At 36.5% G+C, this 17,960-nt stretch overlaps 2 protein-coding genes across 2 annotated transcripts; both read left to right on the top strand.

Annotated features, from left to right (window-relative positions):
* The first annotated feature begins 8,462 nt into the window (after window positions 1–8,462).
* Window positions 8,463–12,162, top strand: LOC108428826 (troponin I, fast skeletal muscle-like). The gene is made up of 7 exons (XM_017700152.1): window positions 8,463–8,558; window positions 9,707–9,740; window positions 10,001–10,037; window positions 10,830–10,958; window positions 11,199–11,288; window positions 11,385–11,561; window positions 11,840–12,162. Exons 2-7 carry the CDS (start codon window positions 9,733–9,735, stop codon window positions 11,915–11,917), a joined length of 519 nt encoding a protein of 172 aa, XP_017555641.1. The 5' UTR covers window positions 8,463–8,558; window positions 9,707–9,732; the 3' UTR covers window positions 11,918–12,162.
* A 97-nt stretch (window positions 12,163–12,259) lies between these two features.
* On the top strand, window positions 12,260–15,841 carry LOC108428827 (troponin I, fast skeletal muscle-like). The gene is made up of 7 exons (XM_017700153.2): window positions 12,260–12,938; window positions 14,130–14,162; window positions 14,312–14,348; window positions 14,498–14,626; window positions 15,157–15,246; window positions 15,338–15,514; window positions 15,652–15,841. Exons 2-7 carry the CDS (start codon window positions 14,155–14,157, stop codon window positions 15,727–15,729), a joined length of 519 nt encoding a protein of 172 aa, XP_017555642.1. The 5' UTR covers window positions 12,260–12,938; window positions 14,130–14,154; the 3' UTR covers window positions 15,730–15,841.
* Window positions 15,842–17,960: the final 2,119 nt, after the last annotated feature.

Genomic DNA, 17,960 nt, shown 5'->3' with positions numbered 1-17,960 from the left:
ATGCATCAATATATTGAGTCTAGGGTGTGTCTCCTGGAGATCTATCCCCCACCAGAATTTAGCTCCAGTTATAAAACAACATACTTGGTGCTAATATTTAGATGCTCCTTTAGGCCTTATGCTGTCCATGTGTACATTATTGGCATAAGGATAGGTCTTGAATTAAAATATTTAATGACTGAATACTTGCCAGGGACCCTTCATTCTTTCTTTTTATATGTACAGAGATTGAGGAGCAGTATTGAGGGTAGAGTTTCAGATCCTGTGTGGGGGTCCAGCTCCATAATGTTTCGATAGTCATCATAAAATGATATTAAACCCCTCAGTACATTTCAGTAGCTTGTGTGAGTCTTGGATCTGGATTCTGCTTGCTGCGTTCTTTTCTAGGCTAGAATCACTCAACTGTCTCCTCTGATTCCAAGACAGCAAATTTTAAGTTTTTGACACTTTTTAATGGATTGGAATCTGTGGAATCAGGATTTTCCTTCTGCTGTAGCAGAAGAAAAGAAATTGTGAAAAGAAATTGTTAAATCAGGGTTTTGTTTAATACTGGAAACATATTATATTCCAGTTGACATTCCATTATCTGGTGATAACTGGTAACTATGTTGTGGCCACTGCAATAACGAAGATTTAAAAACTTTATTATTGCCAAGAGTTTGATCATAATGATTCAAATCCAATTAATTTCTAATGTTAATCTTGTAAATCCCATGTGTGATGTTCTAGCTTTGTACAAAGTAATTGACCATTATTGCCTTTGAGATGGTGGTTTATTGACTGCTGAGACTGATTCTTATTAATGGCTGTATTTACGTTCTGAAATTGCTGATGTAGACACTGTGAGGAGTTACATTATATGACACACTACTGCTATTGTAGAAGAGGAATTACAATGATTTACTTTCTTGCATAATTTTATCATTGAGATATATACAAAATCATTTAGTGATTTGATGTAAGATGGTGTATTTTAGAGAAAGTTATGAAATGACTTTGAACAAAATATTTTTTATATTCCATTATAAATAGTTTTTTCCTTATCCTATAAAGTTACTAAATTGGCACTGCAAGGCTTTGCATGACAGAAATGAAACATAGCCATTTTATTTGCTATCAAATTCGCCAGCAAACTTGCATGTGTCTACTGAGTAATTAAATGTAATGTTGGTAATAGTAAAATGGTGGTAAATCCAAAAGAAAGGATCTTTTTCTTTGGGTGCTATTTTTCCTTATGCTGCCCTGCAAGTATCCATCTGCTCTGCATACAGTTTAAAACCATGTTTTAGACCAAAACTATCTCAAAGCTGTTGTTGAACAAAGTCTCAGGCATCAGACGATGTATTTCTAATGGTTTCATGTAACAGCATCCTGTAAGGGAGCTTTGTCTGATTCCTGTCACTGCTATTGGTAACAATTCTGATAGTTTCACTAGAATGGTGCATTTCACAAAAACCCACTCTTTACTTTTATCTTAATAGTTGAATAATGTGGAAACTTGTAAAAAAGCATTCTAATTAAAGTTTCCCTTCAGCTATTGTTGTGGTTTTATCTGTGAGTCAAAATATATGAATCGGTAATTTTAAAACCTTACCACTGCAGTTCAACAAGTTTTTCTGTAGCTGATTGAAGGACATGCACTCCTTGATTTGTGAAGAGATGATTTGATGTTCTGAAAGCTTATTTCTGTGTGAACAGTTCCGCGACAAATGTTATTACGCGGTTCCTTTAATGTTACAAGTTGTTCTTTTTAGTGTATGTACTTCTTATCAGTTTACAGAGAACCTTCCAGAATGAGAAGGGAAAACCATAGATTACTGCTTCCCAGTGAAAATATCAGTATTAGCTGGTTTTAAATAGCAGTGTGACACTGATCTAGATATACACATGACTGAAGTATCTGCAATGTCCACTCTCCTATGGCAGTTTATATGTTATTTTAGACAGCTGTCTTATATCAAATAAGCTCAAGATTACTTCACGAAAGCAATTTTGAGCTATTTCAAGAGTACATCTAAACAGTTCATGCCTGCATGGTTTGGTTGAGGCTTCTTTGTGTTTGTCTCTTGTGGCCTCCAGAAAAAGGCTGATGAATCTTAAATGGCAGGGTTTGTAGCACATGCCAGGGTGTTAGGTTGTAAAGTGTCCTTGAAGACAAACATATACCCAGAAGTGGGATTTCAAGTGGACAGCTGGCCCCTAACACTGCCTAACTTAATTTAGAAGTGATTTTCCTTCTGTCTGTGCAAGACTTTCCTCCTGTAGTGTGTATCACCTTCCCCAGTTCAGTTCACTTAGACCACTCTTGTGCTTCATTGGTACGATTTGAGCAAACAGGCTCAACTTTGCCAGCATCTTGCTTTAGACTGCCAACATTAGAATTAATCTAATTGGGTACTTGTGAGTGAACATAATGATGCCTTTTAATGAGTAACTACATTGTTCATCATGTTTTGTTGTTTCATCAAAAGAAGAGTGTGATTTGACTAAACTAAAGACAAATATCTCAACATACACATCTTTAGAGCAGTTATATGCTGATAACAAAACTAGCCATAAAGTTCTGACCTGGTCATTATTTTTTCCTTTAAGTCTCTTTCAACAGCTTTTTTCCAAAGCATACTTAAAGACCTAGACGTGTCTAAAACAGAAAATGGAATATATGTGGTGATGCAGTGAGTTCTAGAGCTTTTACAAGTGCATCCTTTTTACAGGATCTAAGGCATCCAAGAAACCAAGATGTCTGTGTAAGTACTCTATAATAGAAATAGATAGAAATCAGTGCTGTATTTTTTCATTTTGTGATTATCATCTTTATTAGAGAAATAAACACTAACTATTATTCTTTTCCAAGCTTGTTAAATTTAAAACTGTGACTTTTAATTTTTTTTTTTTTTAATTTCAGAATGAAACTCTTAATTGTACAATATTGTACATGAGCAGCAAACATTTTAGTTCATGCCCCCTGAGGGCCTCCTCCATCTAGGGCTCTTGGGTAGTCAATTCCTCTATTTGCCCCTGACTGTAGCCTTTCTGCCATGATGCTTAATATGGTTTTCATAATATGTTGTTTTCTAACAAATTTCCTTTTGGTTTTCTCTGCTGAAAAGGAAAAGGATGCCCTTGAGTTGGAAGAATCAGCTAAAGGTTAACCGGCTTGCATTGTAAACGTTTAATCACATTACATCCTAATATTGCAGTGCTTTTAAGGGTGATTTATATTAAATGAATGTAATGTTTCATACATGTTTGGCAGACCTTGATTCATGTCTGCTGGCGAAAGGCTGCTGAAGGCTGAGGCAGCTGTAACTGAGGCCACAAAGAAGGTTTATTTAGAGGAACCAGACCTCTCAGGAGTGATGGCAGACCTTCAGGTGCCCTTGCATTATTATTCTTTGAAAAATGTTTGTCTTTGTTGTTGTCTGAAGATTTTCATTTTGAATCAGCTAGAGAGTCTCCTTGCTCCAGTGTGTACACTGTGTATGGGATGTCAGTTTTCCATGGAATATGTAATTTTCATAAATTATTAATTGCAGGATTTGTATAGAAACTTCCACTCAAAGATCAACAAAGTAGATGAAGAATGATATGACTTGGCAGCCAAACTGACCAAAAATAACAAGGAGGTAAGGTAGGATACTGTAACAGCATGCACTTTTTAAAACCTGCTTTTGCGCATTAGTGCTACTACAGTTGCAAATGTCTGCTGTGGTCTGTCTGCATGTAACAGATTGAGGAACTGAAGAGGTCAGCCAAGTTCAAGAAGCCTGGGGGGGCTCCTCACAGAAGGCAAGTTTAAACTTAAGGACCAACCTCAAACAGGTGAAGAAAGAAGTCATAGAGGGGGTGAGTAAACACCACTCAAAACAAATACATTTAATCTTTTGCAAATTGAAGATGAAACTTCTCTTTACATACATTTCTATGTGATGCCCACACACGTTTTGCTGTATGTACTTGTAGTGGGGTAAACAAGATCCAGTGGATCTGGATCCTTTTGTTAAACCTAGTTCTCTGTCCTCTTTTTCCTGTTTTTGTTCCCTTGTATGAAGGAAGCTGTGGGTGACCATCGATGCCAATGCTGGCATTAATGACAGGAAGATGTTTGAGGACCTCCTAAATGACCTCGCTGAATAGTGCAGCTGTTTGTTTCCAAATTGAAGGTAGCCAAGACAGTCCTCTTTCTCTTAAATCACCTGATCATAATACTCTGTTTACATTAGAGGTCATTATTGATTTGTACATGACCTTTAAAACTCTGACTAAAGTCAGTTTTCCTCAAAGCAAACATGCAACAGTTTCATTTTCATTACTGTAACCATGAATCAAGTTAATTTATTTAAATAAACATCAAAGGCATGTTAATGAATAAGCAACAGATTTCAGATTCCACGATAACCAAAGCTGCAACTAATGTTTCTATAATCGGTTAATCCACTGACTTTGTTTTGATTGTTCATCTATTTTTCTGTGAGAAATATGTTTAAATAATGGTACCTGGCATCTTGATGTGAAAATTCATTATCAAAATATTCATTTGCTTTTGCTGTTGTTGTAAAAATTCCTGTTTAGTTTATTTCTGTTAAAACTTATGCTGAGTTAGAAGTAAATACAAGAAATCCTAGTTAGAAAAGAAAGCTTTAAATTATACTACAGTGTCCGAACAGTTAATAATATGAAAAAAACAACAACATCACTGTATATTACTTGTTCATTTATCAGTTACTGGCCATTTACCCCCAACTTAGCACCTTTCTCAATTTTGGACCATTGATTTTTAATAATATATTTCACTTCTTTGTTAATGTTTATATGATTCTGAGTGGGGATTTGCTACACTAATCATCTAACTAACCATTGCAGCCCTAGCTTGAAATTCTCCAATTATGAGTTATTAGGGTGCGTTAGACTAGTAAAACACCACATCGTCACTGGTGTGTATCTTGTCTTCATTTTTGTCTTCATTTTTTGTTTAAATGCTCCAGTAACTCTTTGCATTTGATTTACATTTTGTGTGGTACAGACCAACAATAATGATCCAAAAGTACTTAAAATAAGTTCAATTAACTTTTGCACATGTTTGTTCTGGACTTGACAATATGTTGTGTTTTGGATGATGGTATGTTGGTCAGCAGCAATTGAAGCTGTTACGCTTATCAACACTAAAACCCCATATGTTGTGCTTTGGATGCTGGTATGGTCATGGTGGTTGACCAGCTAAACTTGCACCAGACCAGAATAAACATGCTGTTGTTTTCAGCAGGGGGACTTGGTGTAAATGTAATCTATGTAGGTCTTTTCTCAGTCTCACCAAAATTCATCCAAAAACATGGGTAGCAATAAATTCAGTGTCCTGAACCTATTATAGAATTATGTTTGCACAATGTCAGTGGGGACTTTGAGAGGGTGTCATAGTTAAAGAAGACTCAATTAAGATTTTAGCAACTTGCAAGGTAACTCTGCTTTGAGTCTGTGTTCATCTATCTATCTATCTGTCTATCTCTTTATCTATGTCTCTCTCTGTCTGTCTTCGCTGATGGCATGTTAACACTACTTAGGTTTTGATCATATTCCAGCGCTGATCAATCTGATGTCTTCTTGTGATGAAGCACTAATATGAAGCATCTACTTCATACAGCTCACATAACACAAGTGAAGCTAATTTATACATTCAGAAGGTGTTTGGTCTTAAAAGTCTTGTGAACACACTGTTTTGATATCCCTACACAGAAACTGAAGATGTCTGGAAAAAAGCTTATGATGCAGCTCTTGAAGAGTCTTAGATATTCAGAGAAATTCTGACATCTATTGGTCAACACTGGACCTACAAGTATTATTCAGCGCACTATACATCCACAGCATTACAAGAACTCACCATCAACTTTTTTGTTGTTTTCTGTCCTTGAGGAAATGAAATGAAATACCTTTTTTGCCCACAAAGTCCATGGAATGTAGCATATATTTGACACAATCTGTTCACTTTGCCTGTGTTGAATAACATAATGCACTGGTTGTGTTAAAAATAATGCAAAATGTCTTGTACTTATGTGGAATGTTTTTGTAAAGTTGCCAGGTACATTTGTAAAATCAAACCTAAAGTCAAACACTTGTCCTTAAAAAATGGACCTTGTCACAAAAAATATGAAAAGTACTTATTGGGCAGGGGAGATGAAGATTCAGAAAAAAAAATATATAAAGAATAGTCCCATAGCAAAAATAATCCCAGGCACTATCTTTGAAGAAGTAAAAAATATAAATTAGCACATGAGAATGCATTACTGCCTACTTAGGCCTTCAGCAGGACACACAAAATTCAATACCATTTAAAATTATGTTTCCCCATAATTTTTGATTGAAGTGCAATGACTCTAGCCCACATTGAAAACATTCTCTGAGTTTGGATTACATTACACAGTGCACAGTGCATCAGGAGGCAGGGAAAAAACATTAACCAATAATATCATGTCTCACTTTACCTTCCCACACCCCACCTATCACTGTGAGAAAATATTCAGCAAGCTCAAAGACCCTCCTCATATTGGGTTTCATTTGAAAAAATGTCACACACATACAAACATTGTCTAAGCCACTTGTCCTACTGGGCCATGGCGGGAGCTAGAGGCTATCCTAGTGGTCATTAGACAGAAGGCAGTAAATACACACACACACACACACACCTAGGGGCAACTTAGCGTGTCCCTTTGGCCTGACTGGATGTCTCGGGACTGTAGGAGTAAACCCATGCAGTCACAGACAGAACATGCTCCACAGAGAAAAGACAGTGGTTGCCCAGCCTGGGAATCAATCCTATGCCCTTCTTGTTGTGAAGCGAGCAGCCTGAAAAATGGTATGAAAAAAAATGAGTTGTGATTTTTGATTTATGTTGAGTTTGTATGTAATAATCCTGTAATGTTAAGAGGTTAGACAATTTTTGACAGCGTTACAAATATGAAAATGTATTATATTCTAATTATCACAAATACAGCAGATACACAAATGCAAAGAAAATTCATGGTAAACAAATAACAAACATGTGGCTATAAGGCTTTTTGGCTTGGTCTGGTATAGCTCACCTTACAGACAACTCCTTCCACCTCACCACACTTACTGGCTTTGGGTTACCGTGCACTGGTTTAAACTCTCCCTTTGAGTGCAACATGAGGATTGCCTTCTTCATGTCAAGTTAGAGGGAAACTTCAGGCTAAGGCAGCCAGCATGCATAACCCAAAATGGCAGGAGTGTAATAACACAAGCCTCACAAAACGAGCTAGCAGTCTTAATAAAACACTAAAATCATAAGCTTATTTTGTTGTTTTCACTTGTTAAGAATGTTTGGTGGATTAGATTTGTACCTTTTTCCGTAGCTCTTTTCCCACATTCAGCATTACATATGGCTTTTAAGACTTTTGACTGTTCTACTGGAAGAGAAGTATAGAAAACTTGCATCACTCTGCCTCAATTACTCTCACCTTCCTTTCCACTCGTCTGCCCATTTTCATGTGTATGTGTTTGTATGTGTACAGGCAAGTCTGGGCGTACAGCTCTGTGTGTGTGTGTGTGTGTGTGTGTGTGTGTGTGTGTGTGTGTGTGTGTGTGTGTGTGTGTTTTATGGTCGTGCATGTGTGTGAGTGATATGGATAGAGGGTGGCATGTAGAGGGTCGTGTGTAGACAGTGGTGAAAATATTTTTTAAGGATTGCGTCCCTCTCAGCCTTGGATGTTGGCATACATATGTGTGAACAGTTGGAAAGTAAACTAATTCTCCTTTTCAGGAATTGTTGGAGAGTGTCCATCCATCCATTCCTTTGTTCACTTGTTTTTTTGTTTGTTTTAGCATTTTATTTAGACTTTTTTGCAGAATTGCATTGAGATTGCATTGAGGCTTTCTGACTCTAACAAACCCATAAGATGATCTGGCATTCCTCAAACAATTCTTTAAAGCCTCAGTCAGTGATTTGTTGGATTCCAGGCATTAGTCAGTGGGTGTTTAAACAGTGGCAATTTCATTTTTAAATTAAGGTCTCATTGTGTATGTACTTTAAAACATACTTCCCTTAAGCAATGTTATGTGGTTGTGTAAAAAGCAGTGCACTCATGGGGTCTTTTAGCCATGGCAGTAGGCTACAGTGTGCTGAAGACAGGTGTATTTGCAATGAGGCCAAACTGATTTATGAGCTTTTCATACATGTCTTTTTAAAAAATATATCCTTACAGCTTGTCTTTGGTCCATACCATCAGTGTTGGAACCCAATCTTTACACGTACATACATCCCAGTAAACATCATTATCTAATTTTGTGGACACCTGGAAATTTTATTTTCCCTGTCTTATCTATTTAAAGCAAAGTAATTGGAAGAGATAGGATGCAGTAGATATTTCGGGGGCCTGGCAGGCTAATATGTTTGGTACCATTACCATAAACAGGGGTGGAGGCACTCTTTATTACTGGTCGATGCCAGCCTTATAAACTCTCAAAGGCCAGTGTTTCGGTGCCAGAGGCTCGCCTCCCTGAACCATTCCTCCATCAAGCCAGTCTCACTGCCACAACTTCTCGTTTAGGTGAGAATAAGGGTCACTACACTTTGCAAAGCTTGCTTTCTGTACTGCTTTGCTCTGAAAGGCTGTGTGGCCATTGCTTTTGCTGATGGATTATTTGGGGATACGAAAGAAGGATGCGTCAAGAAGTTTTATTATTTAAGATCAGGGCCTGTTAATGTTGTTGTTTTTCTGGGTTTCTAGATTGTTTTCTCAATCTGTCTAATAATTATGGATATTCTTTTGTGGAAGAACAACAAAATCTTTAGGATTGCCCATCTGTCAAGAAAAAAAGAAAAAGTGAGCACACCTCTAATCAGATTATATTTAAACATGGTAAATTTTGAAAACGTGGAGTTATCAGTGTTACATGAACAAAATGTTTCAATTGATTAGCTTAGATTTGTACAGTTGCACAGTAATAAGAAATATAAATAGGATTCTTTTGTAATTAATTAATTACAGTCTTGCTTGAATATCTTGCCGGTGAAATGGACTTGAATAACTCTATAACATTATTTTGTGATACATATTTGAGCAGACTTGCTAATATGTCAGCATTATGAACTCTCAGCTGTTTTTGGATGTTCTGTTCAATTTGCCTGTAACTTTGTGGATACCATACAAGTATTTAGTCAATATGAAAGGCACAGAAAATTTTACTTGAATATGACCTGTAGGACAGTAACATTAGCCTGCTGGTGATAGAGGTGGACGTAGGGCGGGGTGTCATACTTTTTCATTTCCAGAGATTGTTCCAGAAGCTGAGGGTGGATATTAGATGTCAGAAGGTGAAATACATACTTATTTCTCTGGCTTGTGTGGAGCTTGGAAGACTTGTAGCAGCTGATTTAAGAGTGCTACTTCGCATTCCATTAAAGAAGACATGGATGTCTGAAGTAATGAATATGACTACTGCTTGTGTGAGATCTACCAGTAGATTTTAGTGAACAAAAGAAATCACTTACAGCAATCAGTGACTATCAGGAATAACCTCATATTTTTTCACTGTGAAGAAAATCAAATTCTTTTCAGTTTGTCAGTATATTGACCACTATACCAAAAAAAACCCAAAAACAACAAACTAACAAAAAGAAACAAGTAAAATAACTAGGCCACTTGAAATGTTAATAAAGTAATAATAAAATACCTTTCTTTCTTGTTATATACAGGGGGTGAATAAAAAGAAACCGCCAAGATGTCTGAGTATGTATAATGTTTTTCTTTATTAAATTTTCTTATTCATGATCTGCTTTCAAACTTACATTGTTTCTTTTTTAATCTTTGGATTATTATTTCTTATATATGTTACTATGTTTATATGTTACTGTACAAGTGTGAAACTTATACTGTCAGTTAGCTCAGTTACTGTGAGCTACTGAGCTCCTGTGTAACCAAAGACAAATTCCTTACATGTGCAAACATACTTGATTAGTAAAGCCTGTTTCTGATTTTGATTTATATAGAAAAAAGATGACCTCGAGCCGGAAGCATCATCTTAAGGTAATCATCTCAAATATAAGACTTTTTTTGTTTGTTTCCATCTTGTGAGCTATTTAGATGCTTATAAAAACAGGAGTTTGGTTCCAGAATTCTCCTTAATGCCCTCTTCCCATGGCACGTATTTGTTCATTTCCATGCCCATATCCTACATTTTTCTTGCAATCTGTTTCTATCCTGAGGCCCACATATGTTTTGTGTAGGTTTATGTACCACAAACTGTCCTAATTCATTTTTACATGACCATTGTCCAACTTCACTTTATACCTTATACATTTATATATTTATATTATTTATATATTTATAGAAATAAGTGGTCCATTTTTGTTACTGTTCCTCTCTTCTGATTGGCTGCCCTGTGTTTTGCCTCATTCAAAAATCAATCCAGGCTGAAAGACATCTTATAACTTCATTGTGAATGGGCACATCTAAATTGTTCTTGGCCAAATAGGTGGATTTGTGTAAATAATTTGGTTTTTCATGACATCACAAAAACAGTGAATTCAAAATTCAGTTACCTTTTGAAACTTCAGCACTGCATCAAGATATTTTATTCCAAACAAGCAGGGAAAAATAGTTTTTCCATAATGTGGATCCTTTAACTTAACAAAGCATTGCTTAGCCAAAGTCAATATTGGATGATAGCTACAAATAATAATTTATTTATTGTGCTATCATTGTCTTTCTGAGTCAATACATTTTTTAATGCCCAGATAAATAGATCTTTCCATTTTCATGGTCTAAAACCAGATGTCTGAGTAAATTATCATTGTGAGTGTGTTTTCTTTCTCATAGAGTTTGATGCTGGGCATAGCTAAGAGTTTGCTTGAGAAGGAGGCTGCTCAGTATGAAGTTGACAAGGCTGCCCACATGGCACAGAACTGCCCTGAACTGTCCCTGCCTGGCTCAATGCAGGAACTGCAGGTATGTCACACTCTCACACACTTTTTCACATCTCCTATAAAATTCTGATAGCCCTCCTGCTTAGCAGAGTTCAGCCTAAATAATTAGAGTGCAGGGTGGAGAACTATTAATGTATTAAAGTAATCACTTGAAATCATGCAGTTTTACAGTGGAGTGCAACACTTAGACTATGATACAGAACAATATATTCTGATTTACATTTTCACAATTTAATAACTGAATAATTCAACTTTTCTGTAGGAATTGTGCAAGAAACTGCATCAAACCATCGACAAGGCTGATGAGGAGAGATACGACACGGAGGCCAAAGTATTTAAGGCAGACAAAGAGGTAATTTGATTGTGTATGTGACGTGTTGATGTGTTTATTTAGGTATATCTTGGTCCTGAACCTTGTTTGACCCCATCTTTGTTTGTGTGTCTGCAGATTCAGGATCTGAAGATTAAAGTTCAGGACCTGAAGGGCAAGTTTAAGAAGCCTACTCTGAGGAAAGTGCGCATGTCTGCTGATCAAATGCTTCAGGCTCTGCTGGGCTCCAAGCACAAGGTGTCTCTGGATCTGAGAGCCAACCTGAAACAAGTGAAGAAGGAGGTCAAAGAGGAGGTGGGTCTCGTGTACACGGCGTAATGGATAACTTATAAACTGTACAGAGCTGGGAACATAAATGCTGCAGTTTCCAAGTCCATTTTATGAGCGCTGTAATGACTGTGGAAGAAAGACAGAAAGACAGCAAATTGTTGGTAATTCAAACTCAATGCAAATAATTTTCAGTTTATTGCAGATTCTTTATTGTCATATATCATTAACATATCTCATCTGCATGACCTCATATGATATACAGTTTGTGACCCAACTGCATGCTGTTGTCTGTTTCCCCTTAGGTTACTGATGTTGGTGACTGGCGTAAGAACATTGAGGACAGAACAGACAGAAAGAAGATGTTTGAGACTGAAGGTTGAGATGGATGCCGATTGGACAAGGCAGGCATGATGGCAGAGAATAAGATCTTTGAGGGCGAGGCTTAAGTCTCTGGACATTTCCTTGTTTGTTATTTACTCTGATCCTGCTGCAGGGCTGTGTAGTGTCTCTCCTTTTGCAATAATTGCATTGTTTATGCCGGTGCCAATGCCTAATAGCTGCATTTGTTTCATTCAGTATATATTATTGCAGAGTCACTGCCATTAAATGAATACTTTTAATGAAATCTGTTATGATGTTTGTTTTGTTTTGTTTTGTTTACATTTCTTTCATTTGGTTGTGCTTCTGGGCTCATATAAAGTTTATTATGGAACAGCCTGAACATTTATTAACTCTCTCATGCCCTCTGGAGGTCATATCTCACTGATCCATCTGAGACATTCCCTGCTCTTTCCACTTCGATCTTCTTTATCTTCGCTCTTTTTCTTTACTCCTGGCTCTCTTTAAACCTCCTCTTTCATTATGCATGTGTGAAGCCTGCCTTGCTTTACAATGACACCAACATTCTTTAAATCATATTTGAGAAGTATTTTAGACTTATAATAGTGGAATGGTGGCCACTGGCTTTGACATATAAAAGGGTAAGGGAATTTCAACATTTTCATTTGAACATGAAAATTGCTTCCTTAAAATGATTTTTGTTGGCAATTTTTTCAATCACACAGAAGCAAAAACAACATGACTTTCCATTTTCTCTTATTGTTTTATTGCATCCTAGTATATTGAGCTTTGACTCTTTTGACAGTGTTGCTTAAGGAGGACACCAGCACCTCCTCAAGGAAAGGAAATTTACAAGGAGTGTTGAGGTTGGGCAGGGAGTATTTCAGGAGCTCGCTGGCCTATTGGTCTGGGGAGTTATCCACTTCCATAAACAGGACTACTGGGTTGTGCTGAGCCATCAGAGGGACCCATATATATCCTATTTAATTTTTCTCTCACTCGGGCTTGCCAGTCTTCCCTGTCCTTTTGCCAAGGGTGTTCTGCCCTCGTTCTCGTGTATAGGTGAGCATCTCTCTTGTAGAATTTATTAGATAAAGATAAGAACACTTAGAAAGCATTTATTACATCATTACTGCAAGTATTTGAGATTTAAGGAGCAATGCAAAGGTATGTAAAAATAAATTCTATTAATAAAACATTATTGCACCTATGGTAAGTGTCTTTCCTATTGCTTATAGCATTGCATGGGTACATTCTAAAAGAGTCACTGGGAGATTTGAATTACTGCCCAATACTGCCTGATTTGCTGCTTCATTAATTGCCATGCAGTATGGCAATTAAGTTGTTAAGACATACAAGTAATTTATATTACTTGGCATTGATCATGTGTCAATTCTGAGTCTTCTAAGAGTTTTGGGCATTAGTACACAGGCAGTCTTGGTTGTTGTGCATTCACAGTCCTGACTAAAAACAGTTAGTTGACTGCATGTATAGGAAAGTGTTCTACAGCTTGCAAGTCATTTTCAATGGCAGATCTAAAATAATTATCCCTTCAATTATTTTTACAGTAATGCTTACATCTGTGTTGACAGTAGTAAGCACTATCAACAGTAGTCCTAAAATGAAACTGACATATGTTCTTCCACATGTGGCTTCTCTGTTTATGGTGAATATTTTTTGATGTAATAGCCTCTTCAATAGTTATAAAGATAATGTTTTAATAGCCCTGACCCCCTGCTTAGAATTGCTCTTTAACTCTGGTCTCAAGAGATGAAATCTTGAGCTAAAGATATGTTTAGTTTTGTTGTTATTGTTATTCTGACTATCTATTTTATTTTTCAATAATAATTCACCATTTTACTCAAAATATACTTTTTTATTGCAGAGCAACCTTTGCTTTCTACAGCTCAGTGTATGCTCATGATCAGTTCTGAACATCTTTAAATTTCTATTTTTATCTGTTATAATATATGAAATTATATATTGATAAATGGTTTCAGAAGTTTTGACCTTTGAGAAGTCTACTTCTTGCAAAAGATGATATCTGACACTGCCTGGCTAAATTTGGCTTTCTCAGACATATGTTAAGGGAATGTGCAGTACAAGCTTATGGTGGGGCACAGTGGGGATTTATACAGGAAGACCCTTAAAAATAGTAAAGGTTTGAAAAATAGACTATTGTGTCTCATCATGTGTGAAGTCAAGGCTGTGTAGGAACAAAGCTAATGTTGCCTTTTCTGTTTCATTTTTCAGGGTGTGGACACAATAAACTGCCAAGATGTCGGAGTAAGTGCTCTAACTATGCTTCAGTTTGCAATTAATCTGTTATTATGTTCAGTTGAGTTAACCAGTTGAATGATACATTCTGCTCATATAATGTGTCAGTTGATGAACGACTATAGTGAAAGTAATATTACGTATTCCTTCACCAACAGGAAAAAGATGACATCCTCCCGCCGGTACAACTTGAAGGTAAAAGACTGAAATGGAAAAAATTCAGAATGCATGAATGAAATATTTTAAGAATCAAACGAGAAAGTAAAGTAGTGAAAGTAGAGCATAACCAAATATACTTTCCACAAGTGTATCCATGCTCATCTCTCTCTTTCTCCCTTCTTCAGAGCTTGCTGCTCTCCATTGCTGCCGGATTGCTGGAGGCTGAAGCCAAGCAGCTTGTGGTTGATAAGGAGACTTACATGAATGAGCACGCCCCATCCCTGGATCTTCCTGGATCCACACAGGAACTTCAGGTATGAACCTAACAGAGCTCAACCCAAAGCATGACAAGAGTTGTATGTTATAGATCTGGATCTATTAAGAACACTTAGTCCATCTCCAGCCTAACCCATAGGCCCACTAATAGCATAACACAGTTAAATCTAGGAAAAACACATAATCCAGAGCAGTTCTGATAGTTTAGCCTGTACTTTAAGGTGCTAAAACATCAATGCAGGCTCTTTTAATTTTTTTTCCTTTTACAGTTGATATGTTGATGGTTGATGACAAAAAGATACAGCTATACCAGTCTTTTAAAGCACAGAGCATGTGGACATCTCTGAATACTAAAGACATAAGCATTGATTTTTTAGACCTCTGAACTGAAACATAGTAGTGCATTTATATTTATTTATATAGCTTAAAAATGTTTCTTTGAATGAGTCTTTACATTGTTTAGTATTTCATTATCAGTGTAGCTTGCTTTGCATGGAACATGCATAATCTTGTGTCATCATAGTATCTATGCTCTGAGGATATAAAACTATATCTGGTCTTCTGTTAGGAGTTCCTCAAAAAGCTCCATCAGTCCATCGACAAGGTTGATGAGGAAAGGTATGACTTGGAGGCCAAGGTTCTTAAAACAAACAAGGAGGTAAAGATCATAACTCACAAGGCACACTATCTAGTTACATCATCTATGGCTTTACATCAGCTATGGTTTCTGACTTGACATTTCCCTACAGATCGATGACCTGAAGATTAAAGTTCAGGACCTGAAGGGCAAGTTCAAGAAGCCTGTGTTGAGGAAAGTGCGTATGTCTGCTGATCAGATGCTTCAGGCTCTGCTGGGCTCCAAGCACAAGGTGTCTCTGGATCTGAGAGCCAACCTGAAACAAGTGAAGAAGGAGGTCAAAGAGGAGGTGTGTATGAAGCCAAGCTTCCGGGCAACATGTATTGATCACATGTGGTCATTTCATTTTTTTGGACATTAAATTATCTGTTACTTTCGGCAACATTAACAATTTTCCATTTCTGACACATGGTTTATTTTCCACAGACTGCAGATGTTGGTGACTGGCGTAAGAACATTGAGGACAGAACAGACAGAAAGAAGATGTTTGAGACTGAGGCTTAAGATGGAGGACAGATGTGTTCTGATAGGTCTTAATTTTTCTCTGGCAGTAGTTCTGTAACCTAGCCCCCCACTCTCATTCCAATAAAGGTGGTTTTCCAGGACATTTTTCACACTTTAATGTCATGGCGTATTGTATACAATGCATGTGATTGTTTTGCCCATGGAAATAAAAAAATATATTCAAGCAAACACCTTTCAAATACAAGTTTGCATTTGACTAGATTAAACCAAAATAGAAGATGTGTAGAATGTTTTAGAAATGCTATATGCCACAATCTTCATGCGAGATGACTAAATACAGCTTAGTTTCTATGGGACAAAATGGTGCAGGGATAACATCATGATTATTTATTAAACTGGTTCAATTAGCTGAGAGTGGCTGAATTTTAATACAGAATATGTTTAGGAGGCTCACTTAAAGTCAGCTTATAGAACATCATCATAGACTGAGCTGTGACATAATTTTTGCAATGCTTCTAAACATTGTATATAGTCTGCATATGAGAAGACGAAGAGATCCCTTCAGTGAGATTCACATTTCAGCTTAGGCACACACACACACACACACACACACACACACACACACACACACGTTTTGTCTGCCCTTTGCTTTACTCTAGTTTGAGCAAAAGCCTGTCACGAGTAGATCAAATCCACTTAAGATTTTTTTAAAAAATAAATGTGGTACCATTTCATTGTTGAAAACAAAAAGGGGGGAGGGGGTAAAAGGCATGCAGTATGCAACAAAGTATGCAGAGAAACAGATGGACTACAGTCTGTAACTGTCGATCTATACAGTGCGCCTTTGGAGGTAGGAGAAGCTAAAACTGTAGACAATGAGTATATAAACAAGTAAGTATTCCTAATAATGTACACTTTTTAAGTATATAAGGCTCCTGACGAAAAAATTATTTGTTTATCTTGGCAGTGAATGTTAATTTGCTCATAATATTAGATTAAATACAAATATAATATATTGCAATTTTATGTATGCTAATGTGCCAGAGTTTCATCATCACCAAACAAAGTCCAGTATAATTTACAGTTATTATCCAACACCCAGTTTGGCTAATCAGAACTTGATTATGTTATTTCAAGTGTGCTACTGATAGAATGTAATAAATCTCTGTGATGGCTGGGACATCCAGCGGCAATCTGGAACCAAATTTTGCTCTTTAAATTAGCTCATATCAACTACTTTTATCAATATAGATAGAAGAAATTCTTGCTGTCCCATCTATTCTGATGACATATAGTGTTTTTTATTGTTTAATGGACAAAAATACACTTATTGTCAAGGTAAATGCTCTTATACAAAGACATTTTTTACAGTACTATATCACTGCTGTCAGAGCAAAACCTCATCTCTCCAAAATGGTAACTTTACAGGAAAAGGAAAAAACAAACTTTACCTTCAATGTAAACAGACTTTTTTCCAAGTCATTTTGGGCTGTTTCTGTTCGCCCATTCATCATGATGTGTACACAATGCAAAGGGCAACAAGCATTTTCAATGTCAAAAACGGAAAAACTGGAGGTACAAGTTTTTGTTTCTGACAGTTTCTGATGTACTCAGAAATATTGCTAACATAATTTCAGTAAATCCCAATATTATGTATATTTAAGTAAAATTTGCAATTCAGTAAAAGAACAAATTATTTTATTTACTGAATTACAAATAGGCCAGAAATTTAGAATTAAAAGAATGGTCAAAGAGCAACATTTGATGATCTGTCAAATGATATATGATAACGTTTTTAATGGTGCTGCTGTAATGGCAGTCAGTCTGCCCTACACTAAACTAGAATGGCTTAAATTCATTTCAAGCAGGGATATCTTGTTTTCTCTTCTCCACATTGAGGCTGAGACTGTTGGTTACATAACAAAAATAACTACAACATGCTGTTGTAATCTGTAGGACGATGACATTTTCTACATCTACAGATATTCCTGTCCTTGTTCTTTATGCAAGTACCTTATATCTTTAAAATCCTTGGAATTTTTCTGGGTTTTTCAGCTCATCCTTCTAGAGAAGCTATTTTTCATGACAGGTAGCACTTAGTCTCATTTTGCAGGCTCTTCTATATCAAGAAAAGAAACATATTTCAAAGACAAGCCAGACATACAATTCTCGTTAATCATATAATGACAGTGTTCTGTCAAGGTACCATTTTTTTAGTGCCATTTTCCTTGACGTAAAGGAATAGAGCTAATTAGTGTTTGGTTCTCCTT

This window comes from Pygocentrus nattereri, chromosome 11 (assembly GCF_015220715.1).
Source record: "Pygocentrus nattereri isolate fPygNat1 chromosome 11, fPygNat1.pri, whole genome shotgun sequence".
Lineage (NCBI taxonomy): Eukaryota > Metazoa > Chordata > Actinopteri > Characiformes > Serrasalmidae > Pygocentrus > Pygocentrus nattereri.
This window is presented reverse-complemented; position numbering and strand designations above follow the sequence as displayed.

Bases quoted from the DNA above. Each gene is read 5' to 3' on its own strand.
- LOC108428826 (XM_017700152.1), top strand. The intron at 10,959-11,198 runs GTATGTCACACT...ACTTTTCTGTAG, and splicing joins GCTCAATGCAGGAACTGCAG to GAATTGTGCAAGAAACTGCA. The intron at 11,562-11,839 runs GTGGGTCTCGTG...GTTTCCCCTTAG, and splicing joins AGAAGGAGGTCAAAGAGGAG to GTTACTGATGTTGGTGACTG.
- LOC108428827 (XM_017700153.2), top strand. The intron at 14,627-15,156 runs GTATGAACCTAA...GTCTTCTGTTAG, and splicing joins GATCCACACAGGAACTTCAG to GAGTTCCTCAAAAAGCTCCA. The intron at 15,515-15,651 runs GTGTGTATGAAG...TATTTTCCACAG, and splicing joins AGAAGGAGGTCAAAGAGGAG to ACTGCAGATGTTGGTGACTG.